Here is a 22,998-nt window from a genome sequence, read left to right as displayed (position 1 = left end):
ACCAGGGGCAAACATCTATGGAAGTACTTTGATCTTCACTTGGGATCCCAATATGAGCCAGAAACTGCAGCATTAATCCAGACTTCTTGAACTTTATCTAGGAATTGTCCCCACTGGCTCCCTGATGAAACAGACACAAGTTCTCCTGAGAGAAAGGCATCACCAATTTAGTCCAGCACAATTCCATAAATTATTATCTGGAAAATGTGAATTCACAACAAAGGTCAATCAAGCACATGAGAAAGAAAACCATTATAAATGGTAGTCAACAGACACAACAAACCCAAAAAGAGAACACAAAAACACAATAAAGTCATCCGTAGAATATAGAATAGCTATGTACGAAATGCTTCAATGAATATTTAAATAAATAGATTATGAATCACAGCTATGTGAATAAACCACAGTGTTTTCTAGGAAACACCAGGCAAATCTGAAAAAGAATCACATACAATTCTCAAAAAAAGAAAAAAAACATGAAAATAACACATTTTCAGACAACTAAAAATTAAGTTAGTCATTTTCAGCTTTGTATTAAAGAAACTTTCTTTAAATAGAAGGAACATGATTCCATAAGGCAGGGGTCCCCAACCCCTGGGCCATGGACTGGTACCAGTCCACAGCCTGTTGGGAACCAGGCCACACAGCAGGAGGTGAGCAGTGGGCAAGCAAGCGAAGCTTCATCTGCCACTCTCCATCACTCGCATTACCGCTTGAACCATTCCCCCCACCCCCCAGTCCTTGGAAAAATTGTCTTCCATGAAACCAGTCCCTGGTGCCAAAGAGGTTGAGGTTGGCTGCCATAAGGAACCTAACAACCAGGAAGGAATGAAACACAAAAAAAGTGACAAGTATAAATGCACAATGACTCAAGAAAATAATATTAATAATGTCCTTTGGGGTTCAAACCTAAATAAGATGAATTATAATACATTTAAAGAACAGTAACAAATAAATTGGGAGGAAAGTAAATAGAGTTAAAGGATTTTGGGTCCTCCCATTGTCCAGGAATATTAATATTAGATTTATGATAAGTCAACTTGAGTCTTGTAATTTCTGGGATAGCTGTTAAAAGAATGTGAAGGAAGCATTATGTTCAAATAAAGAAGAGGAAATGTGATAATAAAAGAACCCAAAATATAACAAGAAAAGGTAAATTTAAAACAAAAATGTAACAGAACTAGCAGGACAAATAGAAAGCACAAAATAAGAATGTATACTTAAGCCCAAATCTAGAGGTAATTACATTAAATGTAAAATGATCAAATGTCCCAGTTAAAAGACAAAGATTTTTAGACTGGAAAAAAATACAGGCAAACCTCATTTTATTGCACCTTGCTTTATATTGTGCTTCACAGATACTGAGTTTTATACAAACTGGAAGTTTGTAGCAACACTTTGTCAAGCAAGTCTATCAGCACTGTTTTTCCAACAGCATTTGTTCACTGCGTGTCACATTTAATAATTCTCACTATGTCAGACTTTTTCATTATATTTGTTACGGTTATCTGTGATCAGGGATCTCTGATGTTACTATTGCAAAAGGATTATGACGCACTGAAGGCTCAGATGATGGTTAGCATTTTTTAGCAATAAAGTATTTTTAATTAAGGTATGCACATTTTTTAGACATAATGCTATTGCACACTTAATAGACTACAGTATAGTATAAACATAATATTTATATGCACTGGGAAACCAGAAAATTCATGTCACTTTGTTTATTGAAATATTCACTTTATTGTGGTGGTCTGGAACTGAACTCGCAATATCTCTGAGGTCTACCTTTATGCTGTTTACAGTAGTCGCGTCTAAACCTAGGCATGTAAAGAAGATTGACATTAACAGGATATAAAAAAGATACGCCATGCAAACACAAATAAAAAGAATGCTGTTGAAACTCTATTAATATCAGGGAAAATAGAATCTAAAGCTGCAAGGTTTTTAAATTCATTTATTTTGCTTTATATACAATAGGTGAAATCATGGCTCACTGACAAGATGGTTTCCTGTCACAATGCAGTGTTACCATGCAAGCACGTGATTGCCATACAACCACTATTAACTCCTTTTTTTTCCTTCCTATCATTATGTGCCCTGGCAAACCTGTTCTAGAACAGTGTGAATTTCAGGTATTTTGTTTCATCGCCCCCAGAAACATGTTCATCTAGACAAATCAAACATTTCCTTTCTTCATTTCTCCATGTATCTGACATCATTAACCAAAAACTTATAAAGACCAACAGATATTCAGCAGGCTCTATGTAAACCTGTAGTCTCTGGCACTCTAGATACATAGTCAGCAGACTATGGCCTCTGGACCGGCTGCCTGTTTTTATAAATAAAGTTTTTTTTATGAACAACCATGCTTGTTCATTTACATATTGTCTATGGCTGCTTTCACTTTACAACAATAATTGAGTAGTTACAACAGAATCTTTATGGCTCACTAGTCTAAAATATTTATTATGATCATAGTCCTTAACAACCATGCTTTAGATGACCACATGGCTTGAACTTACACTTTAAGCCCAATTCCTTCTCACCTTATTGACCTGTTACTTGATACAATGCTATTCTTTACTGACATAAAGTTATTTCCACAATAATTTCACATCAAAGTTTCAATCGTGTCTATTGTACAGCTTATATATTTGTTCACTTTGATATGGCTATACAGTATGGTAAGTTATCTCATTTTATCATCGTATAATCATCCTGAAACATGATGATTATCACCCCCATTTTATCAGAGAGAAAATTGAAGTTCAGTGGCTCTAACCTGTTCAGTTATTCATAGAATAATTCAAAGAACTAATTGCTGGAAGTCAAACCCAAGTTTGTCCTTAATCACTGTGCTGTGCTCTCTTGCATACTTCTCTCTACCCTCCTTTTCTCTGTTTCATGGTTTCTGCTCACTGCTCGTAGGCCATTGTCTGCCTATGAATGTTTTTATTTCTGCTTGAATTTCTTTCCTCTCTCATGTCAGATGATAGATCACTAGACAGTGCATATATGCCTGCTTTTAAGTCTAGAACCTGATCATTCTTGGTCTGAGAGACATGACATGAGGACAAAACATAACAACCTCTGAGGAATAACCTTGGAAGAGTAATACGCTGTAGTAATATACTGTAGTGGACAATCCCAGTCTTCCTATGAAGGGGAAATGTAATTGAAATCAGTAATTTGTATCTTTCTGATATAGTAGCTTCTAATTTTTTTAGATATCCTTTTGCAGTGTTTCTTTACTAGGTTCTTAACACGCTTCTGAGGTTCAAAAGTCAAATACTAGAATGGCTATAGTCATATTGTTTGAGCCATTGTGTAATCAGACATATTGTTTGAAAACATCTAATAAGGTATCTTACAGATGTGTTTAATAATGTAGCACAGTCTATATACTTGTGGTTACTCTGTAAAACACTTCTATTAAAACAATTAACACACATGTTAATTGCATGTTAATAATAAGCAATATTTTCCAGATAGTTGTATTCTAATTCCACTTTCCTTCTAACCAGCTATGAAACCTTGAACAATTTCCAAATGTTTCCCTAAAAGTGTTGTATTAGCAACAATTTCCTAACCTAAAAAAAGTAGGGGACTGTATTACCTCTGAGATCCTTTTCAGGTCTAACATTATTTGATTCCGTGATTTAATTTGTGCTGTATGTTTCTTGATTTAATAGATATCACACATAAGATCAGATGCCTATGGACTTATATGTACTACCAAATGTAAAATACATAGCTAGTGGGAAGCAGTTGCGTAGCACCGGGAAATCAGCTGGGTGCTTTGTGACCACCTAGAGGGGTGGGATAGGGAGGGGTGGGAGGGAGACACATGTATAACTGATTCACTTTGTTATAAAGCAGAAACTAACACACCATTGTAAAGCAATTATACTCCAATAAAGATGTTTAAAAAAAAAGATCAAATGCCTCTGTTCTCTGATAAAAACAGATTTCTGTTAATGATCTTGCAGGTTCCAAAGGAAGGCTTAACTGTATCAGACTATTACTATTAAAAACACATTCAAAAACAAACATAACAAGATGTTAAAGTAAGATAAAAGTGGTTTCTCCACAATATCTATAAAAAATAGTGTTCAGTGATGTGAATAGTGTAGTCTTTTCTTTGTCATTCCACATTACTAGGTAAAATTCTAAGGAAACGATGTAGTTCATTTCTAATCCAGTAGTAGTACGAATGGTTGTCCTATTTAGATGGCATTGCTGAAGATATAGTTTAGGAATAATGAGATACTTAATTATAAGGTTAACCTAACATTAGTTAACCAACATTTTTTTTCAGTCAATTTAGGTAAATAAGTTCTGGAGAAGTGATAATATATAGCATAGTAACAATACTGAATCATATATTTGAAAGTTACTATGAGAGTAAATCTTAAAACTTTTCATAACGAAAAAAATTTGTAATCATGTGAGGTGACAGATGTTAACTAAACTTATTGTGGTATTTATTTTGCAGTATGTATATACACCAAATCATTATGTTGTACACCTAAAATTAATACAATGTTGTATGTCAATTTTATCTTAATAAAACTGGAAATAAAAAAAGAGAAAAGATACAACACACACACATACACACACACATCCCAGAATGCTGTATATTGAAGTATAAGGGAGAAATATGTATTTTGGACCAAATAAGCTTGAATATGTATTTGAGTTCTATCAGTCACTAGCTCTGTTATATTTACAAGTTGCTTAATGTTCATGAACCTCAGTTTTATCACCTGCAAAATAGGGATACTAGGAGCTATCTCATAGATTGATTGTGAGGATAGACTATAGTAATGGATTTCAAGTACTTGGTACAATGTCCAACCCATAGAAGGCATTCAACAAATGGCATTGCTATTGTATTGATAGTTAACCACAAATGGTTTTTGTTTTGTATTGTTTTTTATAAATTTATTTATTTATTTTTGGCTGCGTTGGGTCTTCGTTGCTGCACGCGGGCTTTCTCTAGTTGTGGCAAGCGGGGGCTTCTCTTATTGTGGAGCACAGGCTTTAGGCACACGGGCTTCAGTAGTTGTGGCACACAGCAGGCTCAGTAGTTGTGGCTCATGGGCTCTAGAGCGCAGGCTCAGTAATTGTGGCGCGTGGGCTTAGTTGCTCCACAGCATGTGCGATCTTCCCGGACCAGGGCTTGAACCCATGTCCCCTGCATTGGCAGGCGGATTCTTAACCACTGCACCACCACGGAAGCCCTTGTTTTGTTTTTTATTGAAGTATAGTTGATTTACAATGTTGTGTTAATTTCTGCTGTACAACAAAATGATTCATACATATGTATATATACATTCTTTTTTATATTCTTTTCCATTATGATTTATCACAGGACTTTTAAAATATTTCCCTGTGCTATACAGTAAGACCTTGTTATTTATCCATTGTATATATAATAGTTTGCATCTGCTCACCCCAAACTCCCACTCCATCCCTCCGCCACCCACCTCCCCCTTGGCAACCACAAGTCTGTTCTCTTATGTCTGTGAGTCTGTTTCTGTTTCACAGATAAGTTCATTTGTGTCATATTTTAGATTCCACATGTAAATGATATCACATGGTATTTGTCTTTCTCTTTCTGAATTACTTCACTTAGTATGATAAGCTCTAGTTCCATCCATGATGCTAAAATGGCACTATTTCATTCTTTTTTATGACTGAGTAGTATTCCATTGTATATATGTTATCTTCTTTACCCATTCATCTGTCAGTGGACATTTAGGTTGTTTCCATGTCTTGGCTATTGTGAATAGTGCTACTATGAACATAGGTGCTACTATGAACATAGTGCTACTATGAACATCCTATGTATCTTTTTTTTAAATTTATTTTATTTTTGGCTGCGTTGGGTCTTCATTGCTGCATGCAGGCTTTTCTCTGGTTGCGGTGAGCGGGGGCTACACTCCCTTGCGGTGCTCAGGCTTCTCATTGTGGTGGCCTCCCCTGTTGCGGAGCAAGGGCTCTAGGCATGCAGGCTTCAGCAGTTGTGGCATGGGGGCTCAGTCGTTGTGGCTCGTGGGCTCCAGAGCGCAGGCTCAGTAGCTCAGTAGTTGTGGCGCATGGGCTTAGTTGCTCCGCGGCACGTGGGATCCTCCTGGAACAGGGCTCGAACCCATGTCCCCTGCCTTGGCAGGCAGATTCTCAACCACTGCGCCACCAGGGAAGCCCCTATGTATCTTTTTGAATTATAGTTTTGTCTGGGTATATGCCCAGGAGTGTAATTACTGGATCATATGGCAACTCTATTTTTAGTTTAAGGAACTTCGTATTGTTGTCCATAGTGGCTGCACCAATGTACATTCCCACCAACAGTCTAGGAGGATTCCCTTTTTTCCACACCCTCTCCAGCATTTGTTATTTGTAGACTTTTTAATGATGGCCATTCTGACTGTTATGAGGTGGTATCTCATTGTAGTTTTGACTTGCATTTCTCTAATAATTAGCGATGTTGAGCATCTTTTCATGTGCCTGTTGGCCATCTGTATGTCTTCTTTGGAGAAATGCATATTTAGTTTTTCTGCCCATTTTTCAACTGGATTGTTTGTTCTTTTTTGTTCCTGAGTTGTATGAACTGTTTGTATATTTTGGAAATTAATCCCTTGTCGGTTGCATCATTTGCAAATATTTTCTCCCATTCCATAGGTTGTCTTTTCATTTTGTTTATGGTTTCCCTTGCTGAAGCACAAATGTTTTTAAGTTTTATCAATTTAGGCAGCACACTTGGCAGTTTTTTTATAATGTATATAACTTCACAGAGTATGTAACTTTTAAGTATATAAACACACACAATTATCATGGGACCCAGCAATTCCAGTCCTTGGTGTTTATGTAAATAAGAGAAATGAAAGCATATTTCCACAAAATGATCAATATGCAGATGTTTATAGCTGCTTTATTAAAACTGCCAAAAGGTGGAAACAATCCAAATATTCATCAACTGGTGAATGAATATACACATTGTTGTACATCCATGCAATGGAATATGCTCAGTGATATAAAGGAATGAACTATGGATACATGTAATAATATGAATGAATGTTAAAAGCATTAAGTAAAAGAAGCCAAATTCAAAAGGCTGCCTACTATATGATATTTGTATGGCGTTCTAGAAAACGGAAACCTATAGGGGTGAAAATCACATCAGTGGTTTCCAGGGGCTGCGTGTAAAGGAAGGACATTGACTGCATTGTTGCATGAAGGAACATTTTGGGGTAGTGAAAATATTCTGTATCTTGACTGTGATTGTTATTATATGACTCTATACATTTTTAAAAATTTACACAACTGTACATCAAAAATGGGTGAATTTTTACTTTGTCTAAATTATAACTCAATAAGCCTGCCTAAAAAAAATTCATCCATGTATGTACTTACGTATGTGATGCATGTTTTACTTCAATAAAATTTTTGCCTAAAAATTCAAGTTTAAAAAGTGCTATACTTCTGTAAAATGTCTAGCATACAGTTGTCCATATAGTCGTCCCTCGTTATCTGGAGGGCATTGGTTCTAGAACCCCCACAGATACCAAAATCTGCGGATGTTTACATCCCTTATTCGGCCATCAAGTAACTGTGGATGTGGAACCCACAGATACAGAGGGCTAACGGTATATAGAAATTCTGACACTGTAGGCTTTGCTCAAAAATACGTTTTTAAGTATGTTTATCCAAAATTTCAAGGTAGAATATAAATATAAAGATTCCAAATAGTAAGTAAAAACGGGAATATAGATATTTTAATCCAGTATAAGTAGAGGAAAAAAGAAACAAAGGAAAAGGATGCCAAATATGAAAAACATGTAAAAATAAGTCCAAATATATCTGTAATCCCAATGTACTGCACATGTTCACAACGTGTGAAAGTAACTATAATCAGGATACACGTATTAATACAAATAAGAGTCAAAAGCATAATACTGTCCCAAAAAGCAATTGTCTGCGAATGTGTAGAGTATCATTTATATAAAGTTTAGAAACATGTAAATAATCAGCTGTATTATCTGTAAGTACATAACTACATAGTAAATGTATAAAATATTCTTGAAATTGATGAACCCAAAATCATGGAAGTGTTTCACTTTGGGGGTTGGAGGGAAGGAAGGGAATGTAGCTAGTGAGTGCAACACATGGGTTGGGGTGGAGGATTTCTTTTTTAATAGGAAGCAAAATAACAAAAATTCTTTTAAATTTAAAACAAGGTTTTTAACAGTGTGTAAAAAGTACCATCAATATTGTAAATAGATGTATTTAGTTGCAAATATACATATATGCTTGTATGTGTATAGGCTATTTCTGGAAGGATATACAACAAATAGGTAACTGGAAATTTCAGAAGGAGATTTGTAGTACTGAAGATTGGGGGTGGGAGATTTACAAGTAATTACCAGAAATATGGGAAATATGATGACAGAGAAACAGGAAAAGTATGTTGTTTGCTAATTTTTTGTTTCTGAGATGAAATATATTTTTGACTTGTAATGTGATGGAATTATATGATATTAATAATGGAAGTAGGAAATGCAGTAGACGTAAGTGGCACATTTAAGTTAGTTAAATTTTCTTACATTGCATATACCATAAATCCAACTCAAACTAGCCTAAGCCAAGAAAAAAAAAAAAAAGATTTATGTACCCAGGAAGTCCAAGAAATGGATCTAGATCTGTCTGGTGTACCGGGATCCAGGATACAAATGACCTCATCAAGATTCAGTTTTCTTCTGGGCCTAGTGGGGTGGACTACTCTGTTTGAACGATCTAGATCAGATATACCTGAGGTAGTGGGGAAGGAAGTTCATCCTAGCCACCAAGACTGAACAGGATCACTGTAGCAAAGTTGACCAGGTCAGCGTATATCTGATAAAGTAGCGGAAGGAGCTTGTAACGCCAGAAAGTTTATAATAACTTTGAACATAGTCACCAGGGCCTAAATACAAGATTAGGCATTTGGAATTGATAAATTAAGTGGATTGCTATGAAGCAACACCAGATCTTCGTAGCCAACTAAATATAGGAAGAGAAGTGAAATATTCATTATTACCAAAGCACGGGAATTTACAGTTCTCACGGTCTCATTTTCATTGCAGAAATTTCTTAGGCAGAATCTTCGTTACGACTTTTTCCTGCTAGAACAGTGTTGGTTTTGTTTCTTAGTTTGGGTTTTGGGGGGGGGGGGTTAGGTTTGCTTTTTGCAGAAGTACCAGGTACAAAATCTTCAAAATAATCATCTTTTTATTAACATTGCCTTAACATTATTAACATTAACATTGTCACATATTTATTTAGCAAATTCTCAATTACCTGTCAAATAGTTGATATTTCTTCTTTTTTTTTTTTTTTTTTTTTTTTTTTTTGCGGTATGCGGGCCTCTCACTGTTGTGGCCTCTCCCGTTGCGGAGCACAGGCTCCGGATGCGCAGGCCCAGCGGCCATGGCTCACGGGCCCAGCCGCTCCGCGGCATATGGGATCCTCCCAGACCGGGGCACGAACCCGTATCCCCTGCATCGGCAGGCGGACTCTCAACCACTGTGCCACCAGGGAGGCCCTAGTTGATATTTCTTAAATTACATGCAACAGGATGTCTGATGTTTTGTAAGTTGAATGTGATATATCCTTTTTTGGGCAATTCTTTTTGATTTGTTATTAGTCACATTGGGTATCTGGTCTTCCAAGTTACCATTTCAATCACATATTATAGTATACTGAAAACTGGCAAAGCTGTTAATTATTGGCATAAAGAACCAGCTTTACATGCTTTTTTAATAATTTTTGAGACTGTTTCATCTATAATTCTAGAATGTGACATGTTGAAGCAAGCACTCAAACATCTTAAATTTAATTAAAAAGTAACTCTTTGTTAGAATTTGCTAGCCCAGATAGAGAACTAATTAATTAATTTAGTGCCTAATTTTATATACAAAGATCTAAACTGCTGCATGCTTTTATAATCTGCATTATTAAAATAGAAAAGTGGCATTGTCTAATGTTCATTTATATTACACTCATTAATTTTCCTATGATCAGATTTCACAATTTGTCTTGTGACTTTGTTCTTATGCAAGAAAATAATTTCAGTGAAGTCATATGATTTCAGCAAAATTAGTGAATTTCTGCCTCCAACTTTTGATTACTTTTTAATTATTACAATTAGTGTAGTTTGTGAGGTATGTGATACCAGTTTGCTTTGTGTTATCTATCAAACACCATTTAAAGTGAAAGATAGCCTTTTCATGGAAATTAAACTTTGAATAAACAAAACTGAAATCTGACTTACCAGTACCATACTTTAAATGTTGGGTTGATAACTCTTTTTGACTATGCCTGAAATTCAGTGGGAATGATGGTTGGAAGGTAGCAATTCTTTTTAAATTACTAGTTTGAACCCTATTGAAACACTGATTAAGACTCTTTAAAATTTGAGTATTATAGGCAGAGACGAACAATAACATCCCTTGAATAAAATATTTCTAACATTCAAGATTGCTGCCATTCTCCCTTTAGAGATTTTTTTTTTTCTGCAGAAAAGGAATTGAAGAGGTTAAATCATATCTGTAAGAATCAGGTTGTAGTCTTGTGTATTTTTTTTCATGTTAAATATCAAAGATGACTTAACATATTTAGAATTTTCTGAGTTTCTATTAATAAAGTTAAAAGAAAATCTAGCAATCAGGCAGTGGAGCCACATAAAATTTATATGTGAAACACCCACTGCGCTTATCTCTAGATAATGCTCTGAACCCACGTTCCACTTTCTGAATTCTGTGTATAAAGTTAAACATTGCAGAAAGGCATATATCTGATGATACAGGTGAATAAGGTTGAAGTTTAGTAATGAGCAAAGTTGGTAAATTTAATATGTTCATGTCTTCAGTATTTCTGTTATTAATATAATTGGGTTATTTTGTGGGAAATTATGAACCACTACTAAAAATATGATAGGTTTTAAACTCCCAGAAATTAAACTTCTATTCATACTATAGTACTGTATTTTAATGTACCAAACTAATATTAAGTTTCTTAAAATATTAATTGCAGGCAAAGTTGTTAGCTATGCAACAAGCCAGAGAAACTGCAGTTCAACAATACAAAAAACTGGAAGAAGAAATCCAGACACTTCGAGTTTACTACAGGTAAAATTCTTTTTATCCTAGGCATAAATAAATGTTAGTTTGGGAAATGTTTCTACCTAATTTTATAGTGGTGAATGAGGAAATACCTCAATGAAATTAAACATTATTCACTTAAGACATTTTTGTAGTTTCAAAATGATTCAGGCATAAAATATTAATTATTGTACCTTTTTTCCTTCCTGTATTTGGTAAAGTATAAGTTTAGACTCCCATTATAAAATGGGAATTATAAAATTTACATAACTCTTAACTAGCTGTCTAAATGGAAGCTGGTTAGCTCTTGAACAATTGCTCATCTAAATGGCACCTCTAAAATGATGGCATACATTTTTTAAATAGTACATGAAAAGCAGTTAATAATAGCCTTTTCACCTATCATAGTATGAGAAGTTTCTAAAGGAAGGCCACTAAAGGATTTTTAAGACTTATTTAATTTATGCTCCAAGAGTAGTTGTGAAATTAATTCAGTAGGTCACACTGGCATTTTTTAATGAAAAGAAATAGAATAGAAAATGTCAGAGTGCAGAAAGGGTAAATATTGTTTTGTGATATTTTTGTTTCAGTTTTGTGTTGTGTGAGAGAGAAATAAGATTGTGTCTTGGGCTGTATTTAAAATATATATTCTCGGGCTTCCCTGGTGGCGCAGTGGTTGAGAGTCCGCCTGCCGATGCAAGGGACACGGGTTCATGCCCCGGTCTGGGAAGATCCCACATGCCGCAGAGCGGCGTGGCCCGTGAGCCATGGCCTCTGAGCCTGTGCGTCTGGAGCCTGTGCTCTGCAACGGGAGAGGCCACAACAGTGAGAGGCCCGCGAACCGCAAAAATAAAATATATATTCTCACAGTGGATCATAGTCTAAAAAAAAAAAAAGGTTTGAAAAGTGATGTACAATGCCCTGCGTATTTTTTAATACTCACAAAGATTTTAAAAACCTTGTCTGAAATGTAAGAATTCACTAACTGGGGCTGTAGGTTATTGAAAGATTTTTTTTTAAATTTGGTCCCCCTCTTAAAATATAAGTGCATAAAATGTAATTAAATCAAAATCAGTTTTACTGAAATAAAATACGTGCCATTATTAATACATTATTAATATATTAATAATTAAATAACTAGATCTAACAGCAAGTCTATTAAAAACTGTAATTTCAAAGTAGTAATGACTGTAAATGGTATTTTGAGGATAACTGCAAACACTGAAATGTGACATGAAAATACCAGTGGTTTCTATGGCGTAAACTCTCAAGAGCCACTAATAATACTACTATAGTTTGTTGCCTGTGTTCATAATTGTAGGAAATACTGTATTTAACATGAGAGTGAAAAATAAAGATGAAAATTTTTTCCCATCCTCCTGTGAAGAACCCATGTTTTGGAGCAATGTTATTGACATATACAGTAATTGGTTATTGTTACGGGTTGAATTGTGTCCCTCAAAAAAATATATTGAAGTCTTAACCCCTAGTACCTCAGAATGTGATCTTATTTGGAAATAGGGTCTTTTCAGAGCTAATCAAGTTAAAATGAGGTCATTAGCATGGGCTTTAACCCAGTATGACTGAAGTTTTTATAGAGAGTAGAAATTTGGACACAGCCACAAGCATAGAGAGAAGACTATATGAAGACCCAGGGCAAAGACAGCCTTGTGCCTGGAGTGATGCATCTACAAGCACATGAATACCAAGGACTGGCAGCAAACACCAAAAGCTAGCAGAGGCATGGAAGGATTCTCCCTTATAGCTGTCAAAGAGGACACAACCCAGCAGAAACCTTTATTTTGGACTTATAGCCTCCAGAACTGTGAGACAATAAATTTCTGTTGTTTTAAGCCCCCTAGTTTGGGTACTTTGTCACAGCAGCCCTAGGAAACTAATACAGTTATCAAATACCAAGTATGTTTGTTTGATGACTGCCTGTGGGGAATCATTTGCTTGCAGTTAGAATCAGTAGGCACATAGGTAAGCAGAACCCTGATAGCAGTTGAAGACATCCCATCCTTTTTTGTTTTTTTAAGAGAGTAAATGTAACAGTCTTTCCTCTGTATTTTACACCAGTGAATTCTCAACTGTAACTGTGCATTAGAATCACTTGAGGAGCCTCTAAAAATCCTGATCCCCATCCCATCGCAGGCCAATTACTTCAGAATCTCTTGGGGTAAGACTCAGCTATCAGTGTGTTTCAAGCTCCTTAGAAATTCCCATGTGCAGCCAAGTTTGAAGGCTGCCATTTTACATTCACACTTCAGTTAAGTGCATTAAATTAGGGTTGCTTCTTGGTAGAATAATAGAAGCATTTATTAAACCCTTTATTAAGACTTATGTATAATGTGTGATTTGTGCCCAGACCTTGGATATTGCAGTATGGTATGTAGTAGTTTCATCCCATTGGAAGGGAGAGTTTTTATGGAAACCTCTCCTGCCGTCCTTGTGAGATAGGACAGCAGGTGCTCTGTTGTTAAAGTGACAGTGTCTGAGAATGCTGAGAGCAATGCTATAACCTTGCAAAAATTGACTTTACTTACTGAAAAACAAACCTTGATACCGGTTCTTGATGCTCCTTCTCTTTGCTGAATTGCAGAAGATTATTGAAAGATTTTTGAAAATTATGAAGCTTAAACAGTTATCTTTCAAAGACTTTTTTTAATCTACATGAATCTAACAGAGCTAAATAACCTCTTCTAAATAAAGAGTTAACAATTATTGGCTCAAAGATAAGCTTCACAAGGACCCCTCTCACTGATACTTTTTTTAAAAAAATCTGCTAATGATGTCGTTAAGCTACAGGGATTTGCAGTTGACAGTCCTGCCTTGCATGACCTTATATAAATGAACCTCTCCAAGACCATTTCTTTTTTGTAAAATGAGAATTATAGTATGTATCTTACAGAGTTATTTTAAGTATATACAGCTCTTAACACAGTATTTGGCTTGTTGTTAGTGTTCAACTAATGTTAAGATAAACTTATTTTTACAACAAGAAGTCAGTGAGGTAAGAGTAGAATCAAAAACTATGATATCACTGAAGCCAAGGATGGAGTTTTTTTTTTTAAAGTCAGATGTTTCTGAATGGTTAAGTAAGATGAGGGCAAAAGTATCCTTTTTGTTTGAAATTAGGTGGTCATTAGTGACCTCTACAAGAGTAGTTTTAATAGAGTATTCGGTATAGAAGCCAGTTTTTTGTAAGTTCAAGAGTGATTTGAGGGAAAGAAGCATAGAAATTTGGACTATAAAGTGATCCTTGAATAAACTTGAATAAGAAAGATGTTAATGATAGTTGAGAAGAAAGGAATGTGGGTTAAGGATTTTGTTTTTTGATTTTGAAAAATGGCAGACGCTTGAGCATGTTCATGGCTCATAGGAAGGAGCCAAAAGAGAGAACAGAACTCCCCCAAATTTAGAAAGAGATGGAATTGAGAATCTGCAGAAGGGTTTGCCTTGAACAGGAAGATGGTCACTTTGTGCTTATAGACAGGAGCAAAGGATATAAGAATAGCTGTGAATGTTAATAAATTTAAGCTCACAATTAATAGTTCCTTTTTTTAAGGTATAGAGAACATTCTGTGAGGATATACAGAAATTTATTTTAAATGGAACAGGAGTAAGATCCCTGGGATGTAGAATCCCAGGAAGGAAGAGGCAATAACCCAAAACAACAAAGCTTAAATTTCCTGAAATCTCAGATTCTGCTTTAAGTGAAAGTAAACAATATTTCTTACACACCTGAATAGATGGTGGTTACAAATCCATACATGAAACACAACAAATTCATAGAGATATTACCATTTTTTCTTCAAAGTTTCATCTGTTATAGAGGACAAGGGAAAAGTTCCATATTTATTGTGAAGAAAACCAAGACTAATTCTGTAATTTTCATGTGTGTTTGCATGTTTGTATGTATATCATCATAGATAATGGATTTTTAAAATACAGTTTAAGAAAAAATACACTTTCAGTTATGCAAATCATTTTGCAGTTTTACATGCAAATATATATATACATATACATATATACATACATGTATTTTGTCATGTCAAAGGAAGTTATTCATCAATGATTAAGAAAAAATACACTGAGAAAAATCTAGGAATAAGACAGTAAGCTAGAGCCAGGAGTAAGTCAGCTTGAATGTATGCCATGAAACGGGGAAAGAATAAGCCTCAAGAATAAGTCTGGCTCTCAAGACTTTCCAGCAGCCAAAGCAGAAGAGAATATTAGTGTTAGGAGCAGATTAAAATATGCTGATGACATTTATTCTACCTTGCCTTTACTTCTACCAATTAGTGATACTGTCCTTATTCTTTTAAAATTTTTTTCCAAAAATCATTTTCTTTTGCTGGGTTATGCTAAGAGCTACTGTTATTATAAGCATTCCATTTCCCTGAATGGAAATAAGGAATATGGAAGTATATATTGATATTACGAGGTTTCTCTATTCTGTTTGTTTCCTTTGAGTTTTAGAAGACTTTGAATACTAAGAAAAGGAAATGTTGGCCCTTTGTATCCTTTGGCACACTTAGAGACAGAGGCAAGTGAGGTGAATGGGTAGGGATACTAAACTTACCATTATAACTGATGGCTGTTTCACATTAAAGCGGAAAGGATAGCAGGAGAGGAATAGCAATGAGAAGCTTTAAAATAAATTTTACATATTACTAAAGTGCTATTAGTAAAGTCTTAGTACCTCCTTTGTGCTGAATACTGAATTCATTTGCAACAGCTTCATTAGTCTAAACAGTTTCATCAGGGAAGAATCTTAAACTTTTAAGAGTTAGATTTGTATTTAGTAATGATCTTTTCCTGTTCTTTAAACCTGTAGTGCTGCATTCCTAAGCTCAGGAGGCATAATAATAACAAACTCTTTTCTAATCGAGAGAAAGCCTAAGTTTCAATGTTTGCTGATTTTATAGTGCTTCCTTATATTTCATTTTGCTTAAAGAAAGTATAAATTCAACTGTGTAGATAAGAATGATCCTGTTGTTTAGTGCCAGTAGACTAGGATTTAATATACTTGTAATAGTAGCAGATTATGTTTTAAATTTTTTCTATGTTTTGTGTAATTCCAAGTGAGAAGTTGTGATGCCTTTCAGAACATGGTAAATTTCGCATTCTAGACCAAAAATATTGAATAATGTGCTTCATATTTTAAGGTGATATGCTTCCTATAATTGTAATAGTATTTTTTAAAATAATTAAATAGAATAGTTAAGTGTTTGGCATAGTGAATACAGGACTAAAAATAAATCCTACTTACTGGGTTCATGACATACTACATTTCAAAGTCACAGAAGCCATAAAGGTAGAAGCCATGTAAAATATACTCAAAAAGAGGGTGAAGTGCTTATTTTCTACATTATTTTTATAAATTTTATTTAGTGTGGGTCTTTTTTTACTTCCTGTGTCCATATTTTTGTCTGTATATATGTTATCTTTAGTAATCAGAAATATTACTGACTGTCACTAGGAACTGGTTGGGTTTTTTTTGTGCGTGTGATGGTGATAGTTTTTCATTCAATTATGTGTTCTTTTAGTCAGAACTACACATCAATTAGACAATCAGTAGTAATGATAGCATGCAAACTCTAGCCATGAAGCAACATTTTTCTCAATGCAAATCCCTCATCAAGAGGGGTTGAACACTCGATCCTGACCTCTTAGTTCTATGTTCTAATCAGTTGTGCTAACTGGACTGCCCAAAGACATAAGCATTTTGTCATATATATATTTTCTATAGGGACTAACTATCATGGAGCTGTGTCAAGGTGCCATACTGCCAAAGCAGTAATAAAAAGAAAAAAAGAGTACCTGAATTCTTCCATCTTTCCCATTGATCAGATTTTTTTTTTAATGTAGGCAAGCTGCAAGCTTTCTAGGTTTCAGTTTCTTTAACTTGGACTTGAGGCTTTCTCTGGTTCTAACATTCTGTGAAATTTATAACCCTTTTATATGAGGCAGATTAAGTTTTTTGTTTAGTGATGTTTAGAATCAAGAACTATCTTCTTATACCAATGAGTTGCACCTGTATGTTAGTTACTTCACCTATGAACAAATAATTATGAAAATCAGGGAGATGATTTAGTTGAATGTTTTTTGAAAACTGTAAAGTACTGTGCAAAGGAAATGTATTAATAGTATCATTGATCAAAATACTCTAAAAGTTTTTGCTTTATTGACATATAAGACAACAATTAAATTACTACAGAGGCTATTTCTAACAAAATATTTTATGTCTTCTATGACTTTGTATCCAAACGGACATTTTTTTTGCATTACTGAGTTTCACTATTTTCTGTGCCTTATTCTAACAGTAAGTTATAAGAATAAGACTAAAATTCAACATGTATAGCTCTCAGGTACTCTTTTTTATTCTATAAAATGGCCCAGCTTTCTCTTTTAAAAACATTTAACAGGGCTTCCCTGGTGGCGCAGTGGTTCAGAGCCCACCTGCCGATGCAGGGGACACCGGTTCGTGCCCCAGTCCGGGAAGATCCCACATGCCACGGAGCGGCTGGGCCCGTGAGCCATGGCCACTGAGCCTGCGCATCCGGAGCCTGTGCTCCGCAACGGGAGAGACCACAACAGTGTGAGGCCCGTGTACCGCAAAAAAAAAAAAAAAAAAAAACATTTAACAAAATATTTTGCCATTTAATCATTGTGGTTAGCAAAAGGTCCAAAGTTAGATTGGGCTTGCCAATTATAGATCCTGGAGTTTGCCATCTATTAACATTATTTTTATCAGCTTGAGAAAAATTTAGTTTTTTATTTTGTTAAACAAAAAAGTAACGTGTTTCCCTTGTTCTTGGCACTATTATTATAGTTCCACAGATGCCTGTTGCCTTCTACATAGGTAATCTTTGACTTGTCCCTTTTTACAAATTTAATTAGTAACCAAATTTTGCTAGATTTTTCCTTGCAATGTCTCCTTCTTTGCAAAGTTCCTGCCTTAGACCAGACTTGTATATTTTCATGCCCAGGCTTTTCTAGCTACTTCATCTACTTGTCTCCATTCCTTACTCCTCTTAAGATGCCTGAAACGTTATTTTCAACCTCTCAATCAGCCATCAACAGTATTTAGTAATACCACTTTACCTATACAATAAATTCCAAACTCTTTAACCTAACACTCACGAACCCTAGATATTGCCGCCACCTCTTTTTTTTGTTGTTTTGCCACCTCTTTTTCTGATTTAGTATTCCACTAATCACCTTTTTACCTTCTGGTTTCATTCATATTTGTGTCACTGATGCTAGTACACTGCCTTACACATAGTAGGCACTCAACAAATATCCGTTATACTAAATCAACTATTACTTGCACTCTCAAAATGAATTGTTCGCTCTTTCCTAAACACACCCCCCCCACCAAATTTCCCACTTCAGTGCTTTCTTTTTTTATTATTATTTATTTATTTATTTATTTACTTTTGGCTGTGTTGGGTCTTTGTTTCCGTGCGTGGGCTTTCTCTAGTTGCGGCAAACGGGGGTCACTCTTCATCGCGGTGTGCGGGCCTCTCTGTCGCGGCCTCTCCCGTTGCGGAGCACAGGCTCCAGATGCGCAGGCTCAGTAGTTGTGGCTCACGGGCCTATCCACTCCGCGGCATGTGGGATCTTCCCAGACCAGGGCTCGAACCCGTGTCCCCTGAACTGGCAGGCAGATTCTTAACCACTGTGCCACCAGGAAAGCCCCAGTGCTTTCTTTTATGTCACCTTATTTCCCCTGGAATACTCCATCTCTAACCTATCAGATTCTTATTGAGCCTTTAGAACACAATTTAAGTACTAACTGTTCTGGTAATCTTTTTCTGATCTTCTCAACCAGAAATGATCTCATTCTACCTAAAATTAACTACCATAATTATTCACAGTGCTCTCTCACAATACATACCTCATGCTTACCTATGTAATAGTTGTATGAATATTTCTCTTAATTTCCCTGCTAGGGCTTCTATTCTTTATATATAATAGGCCTTCAGTAAATATTTGCCAAGCAAATGAATAAATAATCAAATTTAACACTAGATTGAAAGTTTCTTCGGATTAAAAGTTTCTTCTGCAGAATGGTAGCCTGTGTAATACACGTAATAAGAACAATGATGAGTAAATGATTGGAGATAACATGGACTTACTTCGCCATTTCAGTTAGTCAGTTGTGGGGGTGTGGGGCAAGATGAGGTCTCCATATGATAAAGAAAATATCATCTGCCAACAAAGTTTCTTTTTTTTTTCAGGCCAACAGTGTTCAGATATGAAAATCATTATCAGAAATATTTGTTTGGATTTTACCTTTCTTGAAATTTAGGATTAAAAAAAAAAGCTTAGGAAGCAGTATCATTATCCCATGTTCATTTGCAATATTGTTTCTTATAGTGAAAAAAACAACACTGGAAGATCTGCCCACTGTGGGGACCCTTAGCATGGCATGTGTGTTAGGGTTCTCCAGAGAAACAGAACCAATAGACTGTGTATATACAGGGAGAGAGATTTAGTTTAAGGAATTGGCTCATGCATTTGTGAGGGCTGGTCAGTCTGAAATCTGCAGGACAAGCCAGCAGGCTGGAGAACCAGGAAAGAGCTGATGTTGCAGTTGTGAGTTCCAAGATGCAGAATTCCTTCTTCCTCAGGAGATCTCAGTCTTTCTCTTAAAGCCTTCAACTGATTGGATGAGGCCTATCCATATTATGGACAGTAATCTGCTTTCCTCAAAGCCCACTGATCTAAATATTAATCATATCTAAAAAATAAATTTGCAACCACATCTAGACTGGTGTTTGAACATACATGCAGACACCATAGCCTAGCCATGTTGACACATAAAATGAAATTAACCATCACACCTGTGTATTTCAGCAATTAGCTGAGGCTTCATAGAAGCTACCCTCTCTAAAAGGGGCATGCATTTACCATTTTACCACATTTTCCATCCTGCCTACTTCATGCATTTAACATAAACTGCCTTAATCATATAGGCATTTAAATTTGTGACCTCCTGATGTATGTTGTGTTCTTATTTAATTATAAAAGAAGTATTTGTACACATACAACTATGCACTGGCCCCTGGCTACCTCTCTAACCTCATTTCTTAACATGTATGTGTCTACTCTTGCTTCACTCCAGCCACACCAGCTCCCTTATTATCTCAAACATTCTAAGAATGCTCCCATCACAGGACTTGGACATTTTTTTCTCTGCTTGGAGTGATCTACCTCCCACCCCCACCCCGGTGTCACAAGTCAGCTTCTCACTTTGCTCCACTTTCTGCTTAAATGTCCCTGACAACGCTGTCTAAAATAACCTGCCTCCTCACTGCATCACTCTATTTGTTACTCTCCTTTATTTTTCTTAATAATGGAAATTAATAATTCATTAATAATGGAAATAAGCCTACATGACACTATACTACATTTGTGGATTGTCCTCGAGAAATTAAATTCTGCAAGGACCAGGATTTTGTTTATTCACCATTGCATCTTATACCTGAATCTGTGCTTGGTGCATCCTTAATGGTCAATAAAATTTTTTCTAAAAATCAGAAACTCAACAGCAGGTGTTCTGAGAAGTGGAACTGTGTCTAGAAGTTAGGTTTATTATATGTGTGGTGAATGAGAGGAGAGGAAATTTTAACTTGCATTCATAACCTAATCAAGTGTTTGAATTTTTTATGTGTATACATTACTTTTATATAAAAATGAGTTTGCAAGTTTTAATGCCTTTATTCATAATAACCTGCACAAATTAAATTTGATGCCTAGAAGAAAATAAGCTTCTATGAAAAATAGGTCTGTAATGTCTACATATGTGCATGTATAATATATTTATATCAGTGAAGTTCATCTCTTTAATATATTTTATTAGTGTTGTGCTTTACAACACAATCAGATATATAAGGGAATGATAATCCAAAGTAGATTCACTTACCTTATGAAATAGATGCCTATAAATGATAACCTCATTTATGTTTTAAGTTTGCCAAATATTTTAAACTACTTTTTAAAGTACTTTACATTTCAGAAATTCAAGCACTTTAAAAAATAAAATGTTAAGAAAAATATTAGAAACTTTAAAAGAAGTGTTAATCATAACATTCTTCTGCCACTTGGTAGAAGTGGGGGCCCATGATAGGTTAGTGAGGAAAAGGGTGCCTTTTTAAAAACTTCAATCCCTACTACTGGACTGAATGTCAATACTATGACATAGTATGAAAAAAAAACAGAAAAACAAAACTTCAATCCTATGAACATTAGTTATGGCCAGAAATGACAATGAAAGGAGAAAATTCCTTCATATTTCAAGAGACTTCAATTAGTACAATTAGATTTATTTAGCATGTTTGCATTATAAATGTTTCCTCTTTCTGCATATATACATTATTAAATGTATTAAAGTTTTATTGAATCTAACCCAGTTTAAAATATTTAAAATAAATGGAAATAATAGCCAATAATAAAGACCTTTGTTCAGAAACATTGATTCATTAATTGCAAAAAAAAAAATCAGAGTTAACTTACAGACCAAGATACAATAAACTGACATCTTTGAGCTACTCTTGATTTTTATAAACTTTCTAATGCGACTGCTGTCATAAAGAGCTTAGTAAATATTGACTGAGGATGATAATGATGATCCAGCAATATTTTTAAGACTGGGTGGCACTGGCAGTACGATCAGATATCCGGGACTTAACATTGTCTTTTTGCCATGGGGCCCTTCCACCTGGGCCTCTCCCAAAAGGACAAATGTTTGCCTGCAGTTGAGTATTTAAATGTGTAAATATTCCAGTCTCAATTATCTATGAAGTAGTTAGAGTCTTCACTCTTTAAATCATGGAGTAGTTGTTCTTTGAAGTTTAAGGTGATGTTCCAAAAGTTTGCAAAGGTCAAAAAAGACTTAATTGAATGTTTTTCTTGTATTTCCAAACAAAAATGTGTTTTATGAACTCAGGTCAATATTAAAATGTTTTTTTCCCCTTGCTATTTCAGACCTCAGGTATTTATGAAACTTCAGAATTTATTAGGGTTTAATTTACTATTTTCTTTAGTTAAGTTTTAAATGTTGTCATGCAGTATATCTTGTTCCCGTTGGGTTTTTTAAGGGTTTTGTGATGGTCAGTATTCTACTATTATAGTTCCAGGTTTTTCCCCAAATAACTGGTTCAGATTAGATCAGAAATAGACAATATTCTGTTATTTCATGAAACAGTGAAGAAATTCAAAAGCCTAGGTATTTTTTTAGTTTAGTTTTATTAGACATTACTGAGCTGATAAAAATTTTAATTTGCTTTAATCCGTAGAAAGTTTAGTTGTCTTATCTAGCTTGGTTAACTGATCTGAACTGTAAAACATAAAAATGTTCTAAAACATCAATTATATGAAAAGATGTGAGAATTGAGATTTTGATCTGGAAAGTTGGACACACTGTTGGCTCATAATTGAGATGTATAAGTTTTCTAACTCTGGTTTCATTTGTTCTTTGTTTATTTGTTTTGTTTTGTTGTATATGATTCAAAATTGAAATAACCACTCATCTACTTATTGTACTCTGTCACCTGAAAACTAAGTGAAACCAAGAAGTCAAGTGTTATTCTCTGACTTGATTTTTAATAGATATTTGTTTTGGGTTTATAATTAGTAACATGATTAAAAGGTGACATAAACAGACTTAAGTTATAATTTATATAAAGAAAACTTCACTTATTTCTAAATCTGAGTTAATTGGGTCTTTATCTTTGTATTAGTAAAATTTTTGTTTTGCAGTCATTCTTTTGGTACAACATAGTGTTTTAATTCCTAGCTAACACTGTAGTAAGACAGATGGTGTAGATTCTGACTTCCTAGCTGA

At 34.9% G+C, this 22,998-nt stretch overlaps 1 protein-coding gene across 7 annotated transcripts in view; it reads left to right on the top strand.

Annotated features, from left to right (window-relative positions):
• Window positions 1–22,998, top strand: part of MIPOL1 (mirror-image polydactyly 1) — a 322,444-nt gene that overhangs the window by 195,392 nt on the left and 104,054 nt on the right. For all 7 annotated transcript variants that reach the window (XM_060098154.1, XM_060098156.1, XM_060098157.1 and 4 more), the window contains one exon: window positions 11,074–11,168. In XM_060098154.1, coding sequence (XP_059954137.1) covers window positions 11,074–11,168 — 95 coding nt within the window. The remainder of the gene's footprint in view (window positions 1–11,073; window positions 11,169–22,998) is intronic.

This window comes from Mesoplodon densirostris, chromosome 4 (genome assembly GCF_025265405.1).
Source record: "Mesoplodon densirostris isolate mMesDen1 chromosome 4, mMesDen1 primary haplotype, whole genome shotgun sequence".
NCBI lineage: Eukaryota > Metazoa > Chordata > Mammalia > Artiodactyla > Ziphiidae > Mesoplodon > Mesoplodon densirostris.
The sequence above is the reverse complement of the archived record's forward strand: the minus strand, read 5'-3'. Positions and strand labels throughout refer to the sequence as shown.